The sequence below is a fragment of the Artemia sp. Qi Xiang Cuo genome, chromosome 8, assembly GCF_049724085.1.
Source record: "Artemia sp. Qi Xiang Cuo chromosome 8, ASM4972408v1, whole genome shotgun sequence".
Classification (NCBI taxonomy): Eukaryota; Metazoa; Arthropoda; class Branchiopoda; order Anostraca; family Artemiidae; genus Artemia; species Artemia sp. Qi Xiang Cuo.
Window position 1 is genome coordinate 14489788 of NC_142801.1, and position 17987 is coordinate 14507774.

Here is a 17987-nt window from a genome sequence, read left to right on the forward strand (position 1 = left end):
CTGTTGACGAACTTAAAGTCCTCTTTAAGAGTTACTTTGGTCTGAAAATGGTGGCAAAACTAAATTATGATGGCGTAATTATGGTGTAGATGGCGTAATTATACGCCATCTTGAAAAAAGTATCCACAGAACTTTTGAGGGATTTTAATTTTTCCTAGCTTTCAAAGGATTATATATGCTACCTGTGGAATTATTTATCCTTGACGGTACTGACCGAAGAGGATAGGTCCAAAGTTATCCCTGAGTACACTACTTCCATATAAATCTACCCTTGTGGCAGCACAGGGGATTAAACTCCGAATGGCAATTAGGGGCTCAGGGTTCGATCCCAGCTGCTGCAAGGTTGAGCTGCAGACTTGCTATACATCCCTGTAAAAAAAAAGACCCCACAACTGAAACGTCGACAAACATCGGTGCCGATTCGGGAATCTAGCATAGAGGCTATAAATACACAAAGGGAAATATAAATATACCCTTGTGGTAGCGTAGTGGATCGAAATCTGTTAGGCAGTTCAAGGCTAATGGGTTCGGTCGCAGCTGCTGCAAGATTGAGCAACAGGCTTGCTTCTCATCCTTGTAAAAGACCCTGCAAATGAAACGTCGACAACTATGGGCGCTGATTTAGGCTGAACAGCATGTCCCTCGTCTCAAGTAGGTAAGTATGTACACGAATCAAGCAGTTTATGGTAACAAACTGTAAGTAAGGAGCGACCCGGCTAAATAATAACCTAAACTCTAAAAAAAGGAATTTGATACCAATAAATATAGCAAAAGAATTGGAGTTTTCTGCTGATTTCAAATATATAAGTTTCATTAAGTTTAATCTTACCCATCAAAGGTTACGAGCCTAAGAAAATTTGCTGGATTCTTGAAAAAAGGGGAAAACACCCCATAAATTCATAGAATCTTAATGAAAATCACACCTTCGGATTCAGCGTATCAGACAACCCTACTCGAGAGGTTTCAAGCACCTTTCTGAAAAAATGTGGAATTTTTGTATTGTTTGCCAGAAGAAAGATCACAGATGCGTGTTTATTTTTTTTTTTTTTTTTTTTTTTTTTTTTTTTCAAGGGTGATCGTATCGACCCAGTGATCCTAGAATATCGCGAGAATGTTCATTCGAACAGAAATTAAAAGTTATTGTGGAGGAATTTTCTGCTGGTGGGATTTTCCAGGGTGATAATTTTCGTGGAGAAGGAAGATTCCAGGGGGTGAATTTTCTGGGGAAACTTTACACTGGGGGAATTGGCCAGAATTCCTATAAGAAATTCTTCTTATCTCTTGTTTTTTCCCTGCTGACTCAATTTACGCCTGGAGATGTTAATGTTAATTGTCCGGGGTAAATTTTCACCAGGATTGATTTGTCTAGAGAATAAATCCTTAAGGAGGAAGGATTTTGTCGTGGAGGAGTAGCCAGATTTCCTGGAATTATGTAAAAAACGATCAGAAATTAATTTTAAAAAACAAATTTTTTTAACTGAAAGTAAGGAGCAACATTAAAACTTAAAATGAACAGAAATCATTACGTATAGGAGGGAGGTCACTCCTCCGAAACACCTTGCTCTTTACACTAAAGTTTGAATTATATCTGAATTCTTTAAGAACCACTCCTAAAACACTATATTTGTTTAATTAGAATAACGGGAAGCTTTTTTAAAAGTATTGAAAAACTTTAGCGTAAAGAACGAGGTGTTTTGGAGGGGTAAGCCTCTTATATAAGTAATAATTTCTGTTCGTTTTAAGTTTTACTGTTGCTCCTTACTTTCAGTTGAAAAAACTTGTTTTTTTTTTAATTTAATCTAGCATAGAGGTGGTAGATAAACAAGGAGGGTCAATGGACGCTTTACCTAAGCAGCAGACGCTAGGCTTCAATTTCATCGTCTCTTGGTAATCCTTACAATTACTAATCCTTGACGAAATTACGCCACTGCACATGATACGCGCATAAGATGGGCTCCTATGGAATTGTCCCCCCCCCCCCCCAAAAAAAAACAAACAAAAAAAAACAGGCCTTTGATGTATATGTTTATTGCGTACCATTGTATAACTATTTTTGCTATGACTATGAAGAAAGTTTTGCAAAAAAATAACTCTATTAAATTAGGGTTACACTGCATGAACATGATAAGGAAATAACAGACTGTACTTACCAAGTTTGTGCTTAGCTTGTGCGTCGAATAAGCAATCCCAATGCAATAGATCATACCAAGAAACATTTTGAAGATCTTTATTTGAGTAGCCCAGATAATGCTCGGTGCTGAAACAAATGTTCTGAATTATACTTTAGATAAATGATATATTTATTTTGTTTTCAATCTGATTAGTTTAATCTAATCATCTTACTAGATGAAACTAGTCAGCCAAATGGTCTGATTAGACAGGTGCGGTCAAGGAGCAGATACCATCATGTCCTGTTAGTTGCAGGGCATCCTGAAGAAAAGTGTTCAGGTCGCATGGCCAATAACCACGTTTTCTCTGATCAAAATTGATTTTCGTTAATATTAATTAAAAAAAAAATTTCCACAAAATAAGTTTTCCAACGAAAAGTAAAGAACTCCATTAAACAAAAAATGAGCAAAAATAAAATCAAATAATCTACCAAGCGTGAAACTACACCAAATCAGCATCGATAAATAAATGAAACCCAAAACGAACAGAAATTACAATAATTAACCGAGTCAAACTCAAAACGAGCAGAAAATAACATAAGTTGGGCGCAAAACCCCTATGCCTTCCCAAGGCCAGAACAAAATTTGCACTTTACTGAAAAATATATAAATGTTTTTACTTTTATTAATATTAACATTTTGATGATTAAATTTCAGTATATGTATATTAAACTGACAATGCATATTCATTTGTATTTTTTCAGTAAAGTGCTAAAATTTTTTGCTAAATGGAGTTCTTTACTTTTCTTTGAAAAATTTATTTTGTGGAAAATTTTTTTTTAATTAATATCTGTTCCTTTTTATATTGACATAGTCTTTTCAGGTGAAAAGAAAATAATACTTTTAAAAGACTTTAAGACTTTTTTTTCGTTTTTTAAGACTTTATAGTTTAGCCTACTATTTTTATGCCGAAGAAAACTTTTATGCAATTTTTAACAATGTACACCCTTTTAAAAATCTGGAAACACATAGTACTGTTTAATTTAGTTTCATACCTTCTCTAGTTGACCTGAAATGGAAAACTTTATACCATTTGCAAAATTATCTGTTTAATTTCTTTGATAGCTTGGATACACTTACGCTATTTTGATTTGGTTAAATTTTAAGAGCAGAAGTAGCCCCGGAAGTTTGAACATAATACCCTTAGTCGTTCTTGGGATACTGCTGAGATGCCTTATTGTGAATTAGCATTATCACGGCTCATTTTGGTTTAATCTTACAGCAACATTTAGTTTTTAAACATAATGGGCAAATGGGAGGGTGGGCGTGGGAGGGTGGGAGTGGAAGGGGGATTAGTTGCCCTCCAATCACTTTTGACTATTAAAAAGGGCATCAGCCCCTTACTATTTTCAATTGAATAAGCCTTGTTCGAAGTTCCCACGACAACTCCTTCGATACGAAGTACCCTGGTCTATAGAACAACAACAACAGCACATAATACATTATACCCAAATCGATCTTTACCATAAAAATGTCACGCCTTCCAATAACTTTCGACTATTAAAAAGGGCACTAGGCTTTTCGATTTCCAATTGAATGAGCCCTTTTTGAAACGACAACGCTTTCTATAAACACCTTATATGGCCCCAGGGCAAAAATTACAACCCTTACCCTAAGGGCTGTTGGGGTGGTTGTCATCCTCTAGAACCGAATTTCCAGAACTTCCAACTATGTTAAACAAAATCGTTATCTCGAAATTTTGATTGGATGTGTTTGGGAAATTGGTGGGCGTGAGAGGGGCGTTTGTCGCTCTCCAATCACTTTCAACTATTAAAAAAGTCACTAGCCCTTTCAATATCCAAGTGAATGAGCCCTTTAGAAGTTTTTACGCTTTCAATAAAAACCTTATATGCCCCCAGGACATAACATAGAACCCTTGCCCTGAGGGCTGTGGGGGGGAGGGTTTGTCATCCTTAATGACATAATTTCCAGAACTTTCAACGACGTTGAATAAAATGGCTATCTAAAATATTGATTTGATGTGTTTTGAGAAAAGGTGGGCGTGAGAGGGGGGTCAGGTGCCTTCCAATCACTTTTAACTATTAAAAAGGGCACTAGCCCTTTGAATATCCAATCGAATTAGCCCGTTTTCAAGTTTCTACCACAAAGCATTCAATAGAACCCTTATATGCCCTCAAGCCATAGCTTATAACCCTTGCCCTGAAGACTGTGTGGGAGTGTCCTGCTCAAAGGTATAATATCCTGAACTTTGAACTGCGTGGAACAAAATGGCTATCTCAAAATCTTTATTGGATGTGTTTGTGGAAATAGCGGGCGTGGAAGGGGTGTTGGTTGCTTTTCAATAACTTTCGACTATTAAAATGGGCACCAGCCATTTCAGTTTCCAATCGAATGAGCCCTTTTTGAAGTTTCGACGACAACGCTTTATATAAAAACCTTATCTGCCCCCTGGGCATAATTTCCAACCCTGGCCCAGCGGGCTGTGGGGGGGGGGGTTATCAACCTAATTTCCAGAACTTAAAACTTCGTTGAATAAAATGGCTATCTCAAATTTTTGATTAGATGTGTTTGGGGAAAAGGTGGGCGTGAGAGGCGGGGTAGTTGCCCTATAATCACTTTTGACTATTAAAATGGCACTAGCCCTTTGAATTTCCAATCGAATGAGCCTTTTTTGAAGTTTCTACGACAAGGCCTTCTATAAAAAACCGTATATGCCCTCAGTGCATAACTTACAACCCCTGCCCTAACGGCTGTGGGGGACTGTCCTCAAAAACAAAATTTATATCTGGAAATCAACTACGCTGAACAAAATGGCTATCTCAAAATTTTTATTGGATGTGTTTCGGAAAGCGACGGGCATGTATGGGGTGTTAGTCTCCTTTCAATCACTTTGGACTATTAAAAACGGCACAAGCCCCTCCCATTTCCAATTGAATGAGCCATTTTAAAAGTCTGTACAACAACTTCTTCGATACGAAGTGCCCTGCGTGAAAGTTTAAAGTTAATAAATAATATATTGTGCCAACATCGTTCTTATATGCCCCCAGGCCATAACTTAAAACCCCTACCCTGAGGGTTGTGGGGGAGTGTTCTCCTCTTTACTTAGTACCCGTTTCTTGTGTTGTTCTCGAGTGTCCCCGTTCTTTACTTAGGCAGCGCGATCGCGCTGCCTATGATCTATACAACAACTTTCTATATAAATCTTATATAATACTTACAACATAACTTACATAACTTACAACATGAATTGAGCAGCCAAAGGGGAAAGGTAAGATGAGTAATAAAGGTAAAGGAAATGAAGTGAAGGGATAATGAGACATTCTACCTATTAGTATTTTTTTTTTTAGGGTAGAGTTTTTCATTTCTTTCTTACTTTTTTTTTTTTTTTGTATATTGTTATTTTGGGGGATGGGGGGTAAAAGTAAATTATATATCGGGGGAAATAGAGGTTGATGAAAAAGGATTTGAAAAGTGTAATTTAAGGTCACGATGGAAGGGGTGCCCTAAGGAGGAAGGGCAGCCTGAGATATCGGATGAGCCTAAAAGGTATATGAAAATTGAAATGTAGTATACCTTTATTTTTATAACCTGATATATTTTGGAATGCTCAATTTTATATAAATTTAATATTTTGAAATTTTAGAAGAAGTTTTTTATTAAGAAAAGAGTAGGTGACATTGAATAAATTACGAGATATTTTTAAAGAAAATTTGAAAGTCACCAAGAGGAGAGGAGGTGGAAAAAAAAACATAACTTACAACCCTTGCACTGAGGGCTCTGAGGGGGTTATCATCCTAAAAGATGTAATTTCCAGAACGTTCAACGACGTTGAACAAAATGGATATCTCAAAATTTTGATTGGATGTGTTTTGGAAAATGGTGGCGTAAGAGGGTCGTTACTCGCTATCCAATCACTTTCAACTATTAAAAATTGAAATCGCTCTTTGAATTTCCACTGGAACGAGCCCTTATGAAGTTTCTAAGACAAGACTTTCTATAAAGCTTGTATACACCCCAAGGGCATAACTTGGAACCTTAGCACCAAGGGCTCTGAGGGGGGTTATCATCCTAAAAGACCTAATTTCCAGAACTTTGTGCGTGGGCGTGAGAGGGGCGTTAGTCGATATCCAATCACTTTCAACTATTAAAATAGACACTAGACCTTTGAATTTCCAATTAAATGAGCCCTTTTGAAGTTTCTACGACAACGCTTTGAATAAAAACTTTATATGCCCCCAGGGCATAACTTACAACCCTCGCCCTAAGGTTGGCGTGAGAGGGGGCTTAGTTGCCCTCAAATCCCTTTCGACTATTAAAAAAGGTGATAGCTCTTTGAAATTCCAATCGAATGAGCCCTTTTCAAGTTTCTACCACAAACATTTCAATAAAACCCTTATATGCCCCCAGGGCATAACTTATAACCCTTGCCTTGAAGACTGTGGGGGATGTGTCCTGCTCAAATGTATAATATCCTGAACTTTGAACTGCGTGGAACAAAATGGCTATCTCAAAATCTTTATTGGATGTGTTTGTGGAAATAGCGGGCGTGGAAGGGGTGTTAGTTGCTTTTCAATCACTTTCGACTATTAAAATGGGCACCAGCCATTTCAGTTTCCAATCGAATGAGCCCTTTTTGAAGTTTCTACGACAACGCTTTATATAAAAACCTTATATGCCCCCTGGGCATAATTTACAACCCTTGCCCCGAGGGCTGTGGGGGGGGGGTTATCAACCTAATTTCCAGAACTTAAAACTTCGTTGAATAAAATGGCTATCTCAAATTTTTGATTAGATGTGTTTGGGGAAAAGGTGGGCGTGAGAGGTGGGTTAGTTGCCCTATAATCACTTTTGACTATTAAAATGGCACTAGCCCTTTGAATTTCCAATCGAATGAGCCTTTTTTGAAGTTTCTACGACAACGCCTTCTATAAAAAACCGTATATGCCCTCAGTGCATAACTTACAACCCCTGCCCTAACGGCTGTGGGGGACTGTCCTCAAAAACAAAATTTATATCTGGAAATCAACTACGCTGAACAAAATGTGTATTGCAAAATTTTGTTTGAATGTTTTTGGGGAAATCCTGGCCGTTGAAGGGGTGTTAGTTACCTTCCAATCACTTTCTACTATTAAAAAGGGCACAAGCCACTCCAATTTCCAATTGAATGAGCCCTTTTCGAAGTTTCTACGACAACTTCTTCGATACGAAGTGCCCTGCGTGAAAGTTTAAAGTTAATAAATAATATATTGTGCCAACATCGTTCTTATATGCCCCCAGGCCATAACTTAAAACCCTTGCCCTGAGGGTTGTGGGGGAGTTTCCCCCTCTTTACTTAGTACCCGCTTCTTGTGTTGTTCTCGAGTGTCCCAGTTCTTTACTTAGGCAGCGCGATCGCGCTGCCTATGATCTATACAACAACTTTCTATATAAATCTTATATAATACTTACAACATAACTTACATAACTTACAACATGAATTGAGCAGCCAAAGGGAAAAGGTAAGATGAGTAATAAAGTTAAAGGAAATGAAGTGAAGGGATAATGAGACATTCTATCTATTAGTATTTTTTTTGTAAGGGTAGAGTTTTTCATTTCTTTCTTACTTTTTTTTTTTGTATATTGTTATTTTGGGGGATGGGGGGTAAAAGTAAATTATATATCGGGGGAAATAGAGGTTGATGAAAAAGGATTTGAAAAGTCTAATTTAAGGTCACGATGGAAGGGGTACCCTAAGGGGGAAGGGCAGCCTGAGATATCGGATGAACCTAAAAGGTATATGAAAATTGAAATGTAGCATACCTTTATTTTTATAACCTAATATATTTTGGAATGCTCAATTTTATATAAATTTAATATTTTGAAATTTTTGAAGAACTTTTTTATTAAGAAAAGAGTAGGTGACATTAAATAAATTATGAGATATTTTTAATGAAAATTTGAAAGTCACCGAGAGGAGAGGAGGTGGAAAAAAAAAAATATAACTTACAACCCTTGCACTGAGGGCTCTGAGGGGGGTTAACATCCTAAAAGACCTAATTTCCAGAACTTTGTGCGTGGGCGTGAGAGGGGCGTTAGTCGATATCCAATCACTTTCAACTATTAAAATAGACACTAGACCTTTCAATTTCCAATTAAATGAGCCCTTTTGAAGTTTCTACGACAACGCTTTGAATAAAAACTTTATATGCCCCCAGGGCATAACTTACAACCCTCGCCCTAAGGTTGGCGTGAGAGGGGGCTTAGTTGCCCTCAAATCCTTTTCGACTATTAAAAAAGGTGATAGCTCTTTGAATTTCAAATCGAATGAGCCCTTTTTCAAGTTTCTACGACAAAGATTTCAATAAAAACCTTATATGTCCCCAGGGCATAACTTATAATCCTTGCCCTGAGGGTTGTGGGGGAGTGTTCTCCTCATAAATATATTTTCTATCTGGAAATCAACTACGCTGAACAAAATAGCTATCTCAAAATTTTTATTGGACGTGTTTGGAGGAATGATTTGCGTGGGGGGAGGGGGCTAGTTGCCCTCCAATCACTTTCGTCTATTAAAAAGGACACTAGCCCGTTGAATTTCCAATCGAATGAGCCTTTTTTGAAGTTTCTACGACAACGCCTTCTTTAAAAACCTTATATGCCCCCAGGGTATAACTTAAAACCCCTTACCCTGAGGGCTGTGGGGGAATGTCCTCCTCAAAAACGTATTTTCTATCTGGAAATCGACTACGCTGAATAAAATGGCTATCTCAAAATTTTGATTGGATGTGTTTGGGGGAATTATGGGCGTAAGGGGGGGGCTAGTAGCCCTCCAATCACTTTCGACAATTAAAAAGGGGACTAGCCCTTTGAATTTCCAATCGAATGAGCTTTTTTTGAAGTTTCTACGACAACGCCTTCTATAAAAAACCTTATATGCCCCCAGAGTATAGCTTAAAACCCTTGCCCTAAGGGTTGTGGGGGAGTGTCCTCCTCAAAAACATATTTTCTATCTGGAAATCGACTACGCTGAACAAAATGGCTATCTCAAAATTTTGATTGGATGTGTCTGGGGGAATGATGGGCGTGGGGGGAGGGGAGGGGCTAGTTGCCCTTCAATCACTTTCGACTATTAGAAAGGGAACTAGAACTCTCAATTTCCAATCAAATGAGCCCCTTTGGAGGTTTCTACGACGACTCCTTCCAAATGATGTGCCCTTCTCTAAAGGGAAAAAAATGATACATTGTGCCAACATCGTTCTTATATGCCCTCAGGGCATAACTTAAAACCCTTGCCCCAAGGGTTTTGGGGGAGTGTCCTCCTCGAAAAACATATTTTCTTTTTAATGCATTTTATTGCATCTATCTCAAAATTTTGATTGGATGTGTTTGGGGGAATTTAGGCGTGGGGGAGGGGGCTAGTTGCCCTCCAATCAGTTTTGACTATTAAAAAGGGCACTAGCCACTCCAATTTCCAATCGAATGAGCCCTTTTCAAAGTTTCTACAACAACTCCTTCGATGCGAAGTGTCCGGGTATGTAAAAAAAAACACATTGTGCTCACATCGTTCTTTACTTAGGCAGCGCTAGCGCGCTGCCTGTGATTTTTAGAATTCCATAAGCGACGGGGACAGCTTCTTGCAGAAAAGCTGTTGAGGTGTAAGGCCAATAATGACGTTTACTCTTATCGAAATTGATTTTTCTTAATATTTTGGAATTCCCTAAACAGCGGGGACGAGCTTCTTGAAGAAAAGTTGCTTAGGTGCAAGGCAAATATTAACGTTCTCTCTGATCAAAACTGATTTTTATTTGTAATTTTTTTGGAATTCCATAAACAACGGTGACAAGCTTCTTGAAGAAAAGCTATTCAGGTGCAAGGCCAATAATACCGTTCTCTTTGATCAAAATGGATTTTTCTTACTATTTTTGGAATTCCATAAACAGCGGGGACGAGCTTCTTGAAGAAAAGTTGCTGAGGTGCAAGGCCAATGTTAACGTTCTCTCTGATCAAAATTGATTTTTCTTAATATTTTTGAATTGCATAAGCCTCGGGGACAAGGGCTATGTCTATAAAAGTCGAACTGTGACATTTCTAATATTCTAGATCTTTCACTGGGATCAAACATCTGAAAGGGGGATATAAACTCCATCTTCAAAGTACCATAGATATTATTTTATAACAACAGTCTGTCCGATTTTTTTTTTTTTTACTTTGAATCAAGTCAAGGGGAACAAAGTTTGAGCCATGGAAACATGAATAGACGGGTGTAGAAAAGTACCTTTTCTTGGAGTAGCAATACAAGCATGGGCTAATAGTTTTTTTTTTTTTTTTTTTTGTCAATTAAAAAAAATTGCCTATAGTGAAGAGAGTAATTGGGGAGCATCATAGCTGTCAATTTATGAAAGTGTTGAGGGCGGCAAAATGTATTACCGTATCCAAAATCTAGGGGGAGGAAAAACAATTTTTTTTTTCAATTTATATTTTTCAATAAAAATGCCAAAAAGAATAAAACACGAATAGACTGGGGTAAATAATTGGCTTTTCCTGGAGTAGCAATGCAACCCTGGACTATTACTTTAATTTATATTTTCTTTAATTGAAAAAAAAGTCGCCTCTAATAAAAATAAAAATTAAAGAAAACCTGTGTCGCCAATTCATAAAAGTGTTGAGGGGAGCCAAATGTATTTTTCAAATCTTCGAGGTGGCAATTTTGTATTTCTTTTCATTTTTTTCTATATAAATACCAAAAAGGAATATTTTGAAATAAAATACCAAAAAAGGTATTTTTCGACATCTAGCAGGGGCAAAACGTCTAGGGACGAATACCTCCTCAATTTGCCTCTCCCCCGTTTAGCACCATTGGGGAAAATAGACGAAAATTCAAGTTTCTGACACGTTATCGATTGAGCTCGTGCTCTATTGGCTCTGGATTAAAGACAAGCAGAAAAACCCTTTTTGGCCTGAGTCAAGGCTTGTGCGCAGTTTTTCAGAATTTAATACAATATTCATTAAAACAGGTTATTTAAAATAAAAGTAACTTTACTTTTCTTAATGCCTTGGTAGTTTCTCTCGATAAACAAAGATCAGTGGAACAAGAAAAATAAGAAGCTAAAAAGAGGGATAAAACCAAAATGTTGCTTCCGCAACACGAAAAGAGCAGAGCAACAAACTACACATACTTATGCTGTTAATGGTGTTGTGAAAACTTGATGTTTTTGTGTTTTGTGTTGCTGGGAAAAATACAACACAAAAAGGACAGAGCTACTAACAACAAATATTTATGTTGTTATATGGTGTTATGAAAAGTGGGTGTTGTTGTGTTTTATGTTGTTGTGAAAAACATAAAAAGGCAACACTGCAAATTTTCAAATTCTTTGGCTTTTAGTTTTAAAATATATTTAGTTTGAAAGCATCATTTACATTTAGACAACTAATAATCATCAAGCACACGAACTGTTTCATAAACACTCGTACTGAACAGGTATGATACAAATTTGGCAGGTTATTAAAGTATCATGGGCGTCATAATATCAAATTGCAGTTGGGTTTTCCGTTTTTTCTTGCTTGTGCAGGAACCCAGAATTTAACCGCTGCCAAAAATCCATCATAAATGATTAAGTCCATTAGCTAACAATATGTCAGTGTTGCGTCACCTTTAAGACGAGAGCTAGAGCAATGGGTGGGAACTTATTAAATGAAAGTAATGGAGATTGTGACAATCAAATGAATACTGACCCTCGTCCTATTAAAATCAAAATTAAAAAGCGTGATTTTTAAAAAAAAGGTACTTTCTATCAAAAAGGTACAACCAGTTTTCACGGTCTTTATACCAGACAATTAGCTTCGGCTCGGTGGAAAACTACATTGTAGCTATATTTTAATTAAATATTTAGTTGGTATTTTGGTTAGGTTAGGTTTAATAGGACGAGGGTCAGAATTCATTTGATTGTCACAATCCCCATTCCTTGCATTATATACAAGGTCGTATCCAGGGAGTTTAGGGGGTTTGAACCCTCCCCCTCCGCCTAAAATGTTTGTCCAGCGCGTAAAAACGTAAAAAGAATATTTAACAAACTTTAATGCATTTTTAAAGTTTCTTGTGAACCCTTTCCTGAAAAAATAACACCTCCCCCCTCCCCGTAAAAATCTTAGATATGGCCTTGATCACATATAAAATGAGCTGTTATAAATTGTTTACATAGCAATATTTACGGTTATGCAGCATTGTGGAGCTGTGTACCAGGTATCAAGAGGGAGGCCATCGTATTTTTTTTTGGGGGGGGGTCAAAAAGCTTCAAAATTGCACTTTTAAGTCACCATTTTGAAACTTCCCATCACAGATCCTACATACCAATACGGAAAAGGGGGATTTGAACCCTAGTCTCACTTTAATTGGACAAATATATTTGTACTAGGTGTTCAATGTGGGTGTAGGTGCGATGGTGGTATTGAAATCTTATTCTTGTTTAATGAAGCCGCCAGATTCTACACTGTCAGTGGCGCTAGTAGTTTTAATCCCTGGAATTGCATGTTAAATCACCGAAGATCCAACTCTTAGCCCATTCTTACGGGCCAATTTTTGTTAGCCCATTGGCGCTAGTAGTATTTAATCCCTACCTTCCCATGTTAAACGAAAAAGGATCCAACTTTTAGCCCTTTCTTATAGTGATAATTCTCATTAAACCGTTTTTATTTTGTACTCTTTTGTTACAGCTTGTTCTTAACTACATAGTTACAATAAAATTAGCGCCAACGTAATGAAATATGAAACAGACAAAGAAAATGGAAAATTTTTGATCAACAATCATTAAGGAGTTTATTTGGAGGCACCACAAAAACACCCACTAATATCTAAAAACTGGTTTTCATTATGCAAATTGCTAGTATTTCATAAAAAGTGATAGTCACATAGAAACAGCAAAATCTTGAAGAATAAATTACTGTGAAGTAACTTCTTTCAGTCAATTTAAGGCACCATCAAATCACTTCTTTTATCAAATTTTCCTAAATTGTGGTACTTATAGGTCAGTTTGCTGGCAAAATAACGAGAAGGATACTGAAAAAAAAAACATTCCAAAAGTCGAAATAAAAAATTATAATAACAAAATAACACCTCTTATTCCACGAGGTAAGCAAGGAAACAGAAATCAGATATGAAACAATGAACGTTTTCCAGGAAGGGTTGGACAAAGCCATGGAACCATAAATTTTACGGTTAAAAATCTTTTTAGAACGATTGAAACCTTATTCTGCAGTGTGCAATCGACGGAATATTCTGGACAGATGTTCCTCTGTGTTACTATAGTTATAAGAAGCTCTTCTATCTATCTTCCTTTAATTTTTATTTATTGATGTTCAAATTTGCAACAGAGATAAAAAAGAGAGATAAAAAAAGGGAAAGAGAGAGAGAGAGAGTGTGAAAGAGAGAATGAGTGAGCGGGAGAGAGAGACAGAAAGAAAGAGAGAGAGAGACAGAAAAACAGACAAACAGAGACATTGAGTGATGAGAAAGAAACAGGGAGAAAGGATTAATAATGATAGGGAGAAAGAAAAGGAGGATCTCTTACCTTCTGTCAACTTCAAGGATTTTCATATCCATGCTATGTAGGGTAGTAAAAACATTACATGCGCCTTGTATTACAGCTTCTCGTGTTTCTGGCATTGCCACTGGTGTACAAACTGCCAATAAAACAGGTTCTGGTCTAGATGATAAAGCCATCGGAACCAAGTAATGACCTTCTACAATGACTATCTAAAATTTGCATTAAATTAGGTACACACTTTGTACTACACGCTTAGGATCTTTACCTTTGCAAATTGGGGAAGAAAAGGGGTCAAGGAACTTTTATTGGAATAAAGACTTTACCCCCGTTTAATCTACTTTTTCAGGGTTTTTTTTACAGTTCTTTCTTTAAATTAGTCGCGTCACAGCTCCCTGCCCAGGATAAACAAAAAAAATTTAATTGTGGGATTCGAATCTCCTTTAAGAAATATTTTTTCTATTGCCCTCTGCACGTATATACCCTAACTAAAAAAAATAAATTAAGGCAAGTGGTGTAACGCCAACTAAAAGTAAAAAGCCGCTATTATTCTCTTCCTCATTTTACCAATAAAGCGTTTTTAAGATCAGAGTACATACTTTTGCGCATTTTGCCAAGTCAATGTGTTTTAAGTTAGTGGCAACATCAAGGTTGCAAAACAGACCGTAGCACTTCTTCCCTAGATGTACGGAAGAACACTTTCCTTCACACAATCCACCTTAGAAGTGTCGGCCAAAGCTGAAAACATAGTTTATTGTCCTATACTTCGGGGTAAAAAGTACAGCCAACTGTTACTTCATTGGCTTATTTTTGTGGTGTGCTTTTACAAGCCAGCCACTTTATTCATTATGCGCATGCCACAAGGAATGCCATATAACGTCAACTTTTCAGCCCTTGTTTATTTACCTGCTGTTGAGGTGTACAGTTTTGAGCCATATTTTAAACCGCACCATTTTTAGGAGTAAACTTTCTGTTTCCCTGTTTATGGAGTCTCTATTCGTAATCTGCAATCGGAGAATTTTTTAAACTAAGAACTGGGCGAAAGTACTTATGCCAAAATAGAATAACCCCATCAGAGGCGTCAACTGGGGAGGGGGGCAATGGCAGCCATGGATTTAAAAACCAATTTTTGTCGATACTTTCCCTGAAAATGCCTTTTTTGAGATTTTCGTTTATAAAAACAACAAAATTGCCCCCTTCCCAAATTTCCTACCAGAAACAAAAATTCGAAGAGGTTTGAGCAGTCAAAGAAAATCCATTAACCGATTTGGGTTTACCAAGTGATATTGACTTATACATAAAAGCTTTTTTTATTCTTTTTTTACTTCTACGCTCCTATGAATGCTACTAAGTCCTAACTCTCTAGGGTTTGACAGATTCTGATTAGCCAATAACGTTCAAACTAGCAATCTTCCTACACTGAAAGACTAGGCTAAACACGAGGCTGCTTCTCAAATCTTAATTGAACCAGCAGAAAGTTTTGTTGAGCTTTTCAGTGTAGCGGGACCATTGAGTTGAGTTGCTCGGTATGAAATCAACGGAATTGCATTGCCTATGTCAAGTTGTATATGTGTTTATTTGCTCCGGTTTTCTTGGTAGGGTCTGTGCGTAAGTAAAACTCTAACGCTGTACATAGGTTTTGAATCTACTATAAATCAAATTTGTTTCTATACATCATAAACCATAACCTGGAAAACAAAAGCACAGTATCAAAACATACCATCAATGACCAGTCATAACAAAACATGCAAGAACAATGTTGACAACAACAATAAAAAAAATTACGGGCATTTCAAATCCGGCGTTCTTTTTTAAACAATAATATATATATATATATATATATATATATATATATATATATATATATATATATATATATATATATATATATATATATATATATATATATATATATATATATATATATATATATATATATATATATATATATATTTATATATATATATATATATATATATATATATATATATATATATATATATATATATATATATATATATATATATATATATATATATATATATATATATATATATATATATATATATATATATATATATATATATATATATATATTTATATAGATTCATATACAAACTGGTAAAATTATGGTTTCTGCAATATTCAAATAATGAAATCATCCTGTCTATTGTACTCTAGCCAGTTTATGTGAAATTCTGTTTCAACCATTTTTATGTTTTGACGTCAAAATATATATATTTTTCTTCTCAAGTCACTGGCCTGTTTTTCGTTTCTAGACTCTGAATTACCAATTGACCCCTTATGGGATTGTGATATTTAATTTTCTGAATAAAATATCTTATCTATCTTATCTAGAGCACAATCTGCATAATATATGCAAAATGAGATACAACTCTGAGGATTTTTAACTAGAAAATTAAACTGGAGTACCAACATCATTATTCAAAACCCTTTTTTCCACACCTCATACATAATAATTTCTGACCATAAAACAATCGATTTATTGGCTGAACCCATTCATTATTTTTATATTTAATATTGCTTTATTTCAAAAGTGTTTTGCATAAATTAAAAAAATGGTTAACCGCAATTCTATTGTTGGTACCCGCAATTAGTCGAAATACATCAAAGTGGTAAGATGGTTAACCAATCAATATTTTTTTACGATGATGCAACTACCAGGAATTTAAAAGAAGGATAATAACTGCTATTACGCCCTTAATTAAAGAGCATAAAAAATAATGGGAGGCTATTATTAAGATAGAATGTCTAAACTAGGTTTTTGATAACTTAATACCCAGCTTAGTGCTAGCCAGAATTTTAGTGTAAACGTAAGATGAGTTTGAAGGGGGGATGGGCATGGGACCTTTGGAATATGGGGATTGGAATTTTGTTGTTAACTTTTGCATTTTATCAAAATAAGTTGTTGATAACAGACGTTGGAATACAGGAGCAATACGAAGAAAATTTTTAGTTTTGCCAGAGAGAAACAGAAGGCTACTTGTAATAAATCTTGTGGCTAAAATTGTTTTTTTTTTTTTTTTTTACTGGTACGAAATTTCACATAGATGAGCCAATCACAAGGAGTTTAAATTTTATTTTTTTTTTTTTTGCTTAAAATTCCATTCATGAGGCTATAAAAACCCATCAACTTTTTAAAAATCGGGGATATTTGTCTCTCCAGAACTAGGCAATTATATGAATGGATTAGGAAATACGCCACACCTACAAACCGACAAATTCAAAGCACAATTTTAATCACTTTTGTACGGCAAATTATGTAAAAGTAACGTTTTCGTTTTTATCAACAATCCTAATGCAAAGCTAGGCATTTGCTGGAAATCTTTTGGACTGTATTATTCATCTTTCCGTATTTATTCAATTTAATGTTTATATTTATAAATAATAGGTTATATCAAGTCGTAATACATTTTCCATCAGGGAGCGAGATGGTTAGTAACGATTGCTAAAAAAAGCATGAGAAACACAAATATGGATGTTAGTACTTAATAATATATTTGGGATGTCACCCTAGGCTATAAATCTAAAAATCATTGCTTTTCTTTTATTTATTGAATAAAAAAAAACAAGTTTTTTTAACTGAAAGTAAGGAGCAACAATAAAACTTAAAACGAACAGAAATTATTCAGTATATGAAAGGGGCTGCCCCCTCCTCAACACCTCGCTCTTTACGCTAAAGTATTTTATTGTATTATAAAATAGCGTTGTGAGAAAGAGTCTAACGTTAGCGTAAAGAGCGAGGCGTTGAGGAGGGGGCAGCCCCTTTCATATACGGAATAATTTTAGTTCGTTTTAAGTTTTAATGTCGCTCCTTACTTTCAGTTAAAAAACTTGTTTCTTTTATTTAATTTTTGAACTTTTTTGAATTAATACAAGTTTTGATTTTGGCTCACCTTACATGAATAATTAAAACAAAATTTGCATATTAATTTTACTTTTATTTGGTTAAATGACTTTCTCGAAAGTTGTTTAATTTTATTTACGGACGTTTTTATTAGTAATAATTATACGTAACTTACGAATTAACTTATGTATCGAACTTCTATATTCATATATTTTTGATACGTATATTAGGGGGTCCGCCCCCTAGGCAATACCTCGCTCTTTACGCTAAAGTTCGAATTTTGTTCCAATTCTTAAAAAATGACCCTTAATCACAAAGGCCGTTAATTAGAATAAATAGCTCTTATGAAAGTACCAAAAAATCTTTGGCTTAAAGAGCAAGGCAAGAGCGGATCCAGGATTTTTGTTCGGTGGGGGGGGGGTTACCCGATTTTTTCCCGTGGACTTTGTCTAACGTCCTGCGTAAGCTGATCAGAAC

General features: G+C 35.7%; 1 protein-coding gene across 1 annotated transcript in view; it reads right to left on the reverse strand.

Annotated features, from left to right (window-relative positions):
- The window catches only part of dysf (neuronal PAS domain protein dysfusion), a 92091-nt gene that overhangs the window by 40763 nt on the left and 33341 nt on the right, over positions 1-17987 (reverse strand). The window contains exons 3-4 of the mRNA XM_089092860.1: positions 13670-13854; positions 2151-2257 (exon numbers count right to left, since the gene is read on the reverse strand). Coding sequence (XP_088948986.1) covers positions 2151-2257; positions 13670-13854 — 292 coding nt within the window. The remainder of the gene's footprint in view (positions 1-2150; positions 2258-13669; positions 13855-17987) is intronic.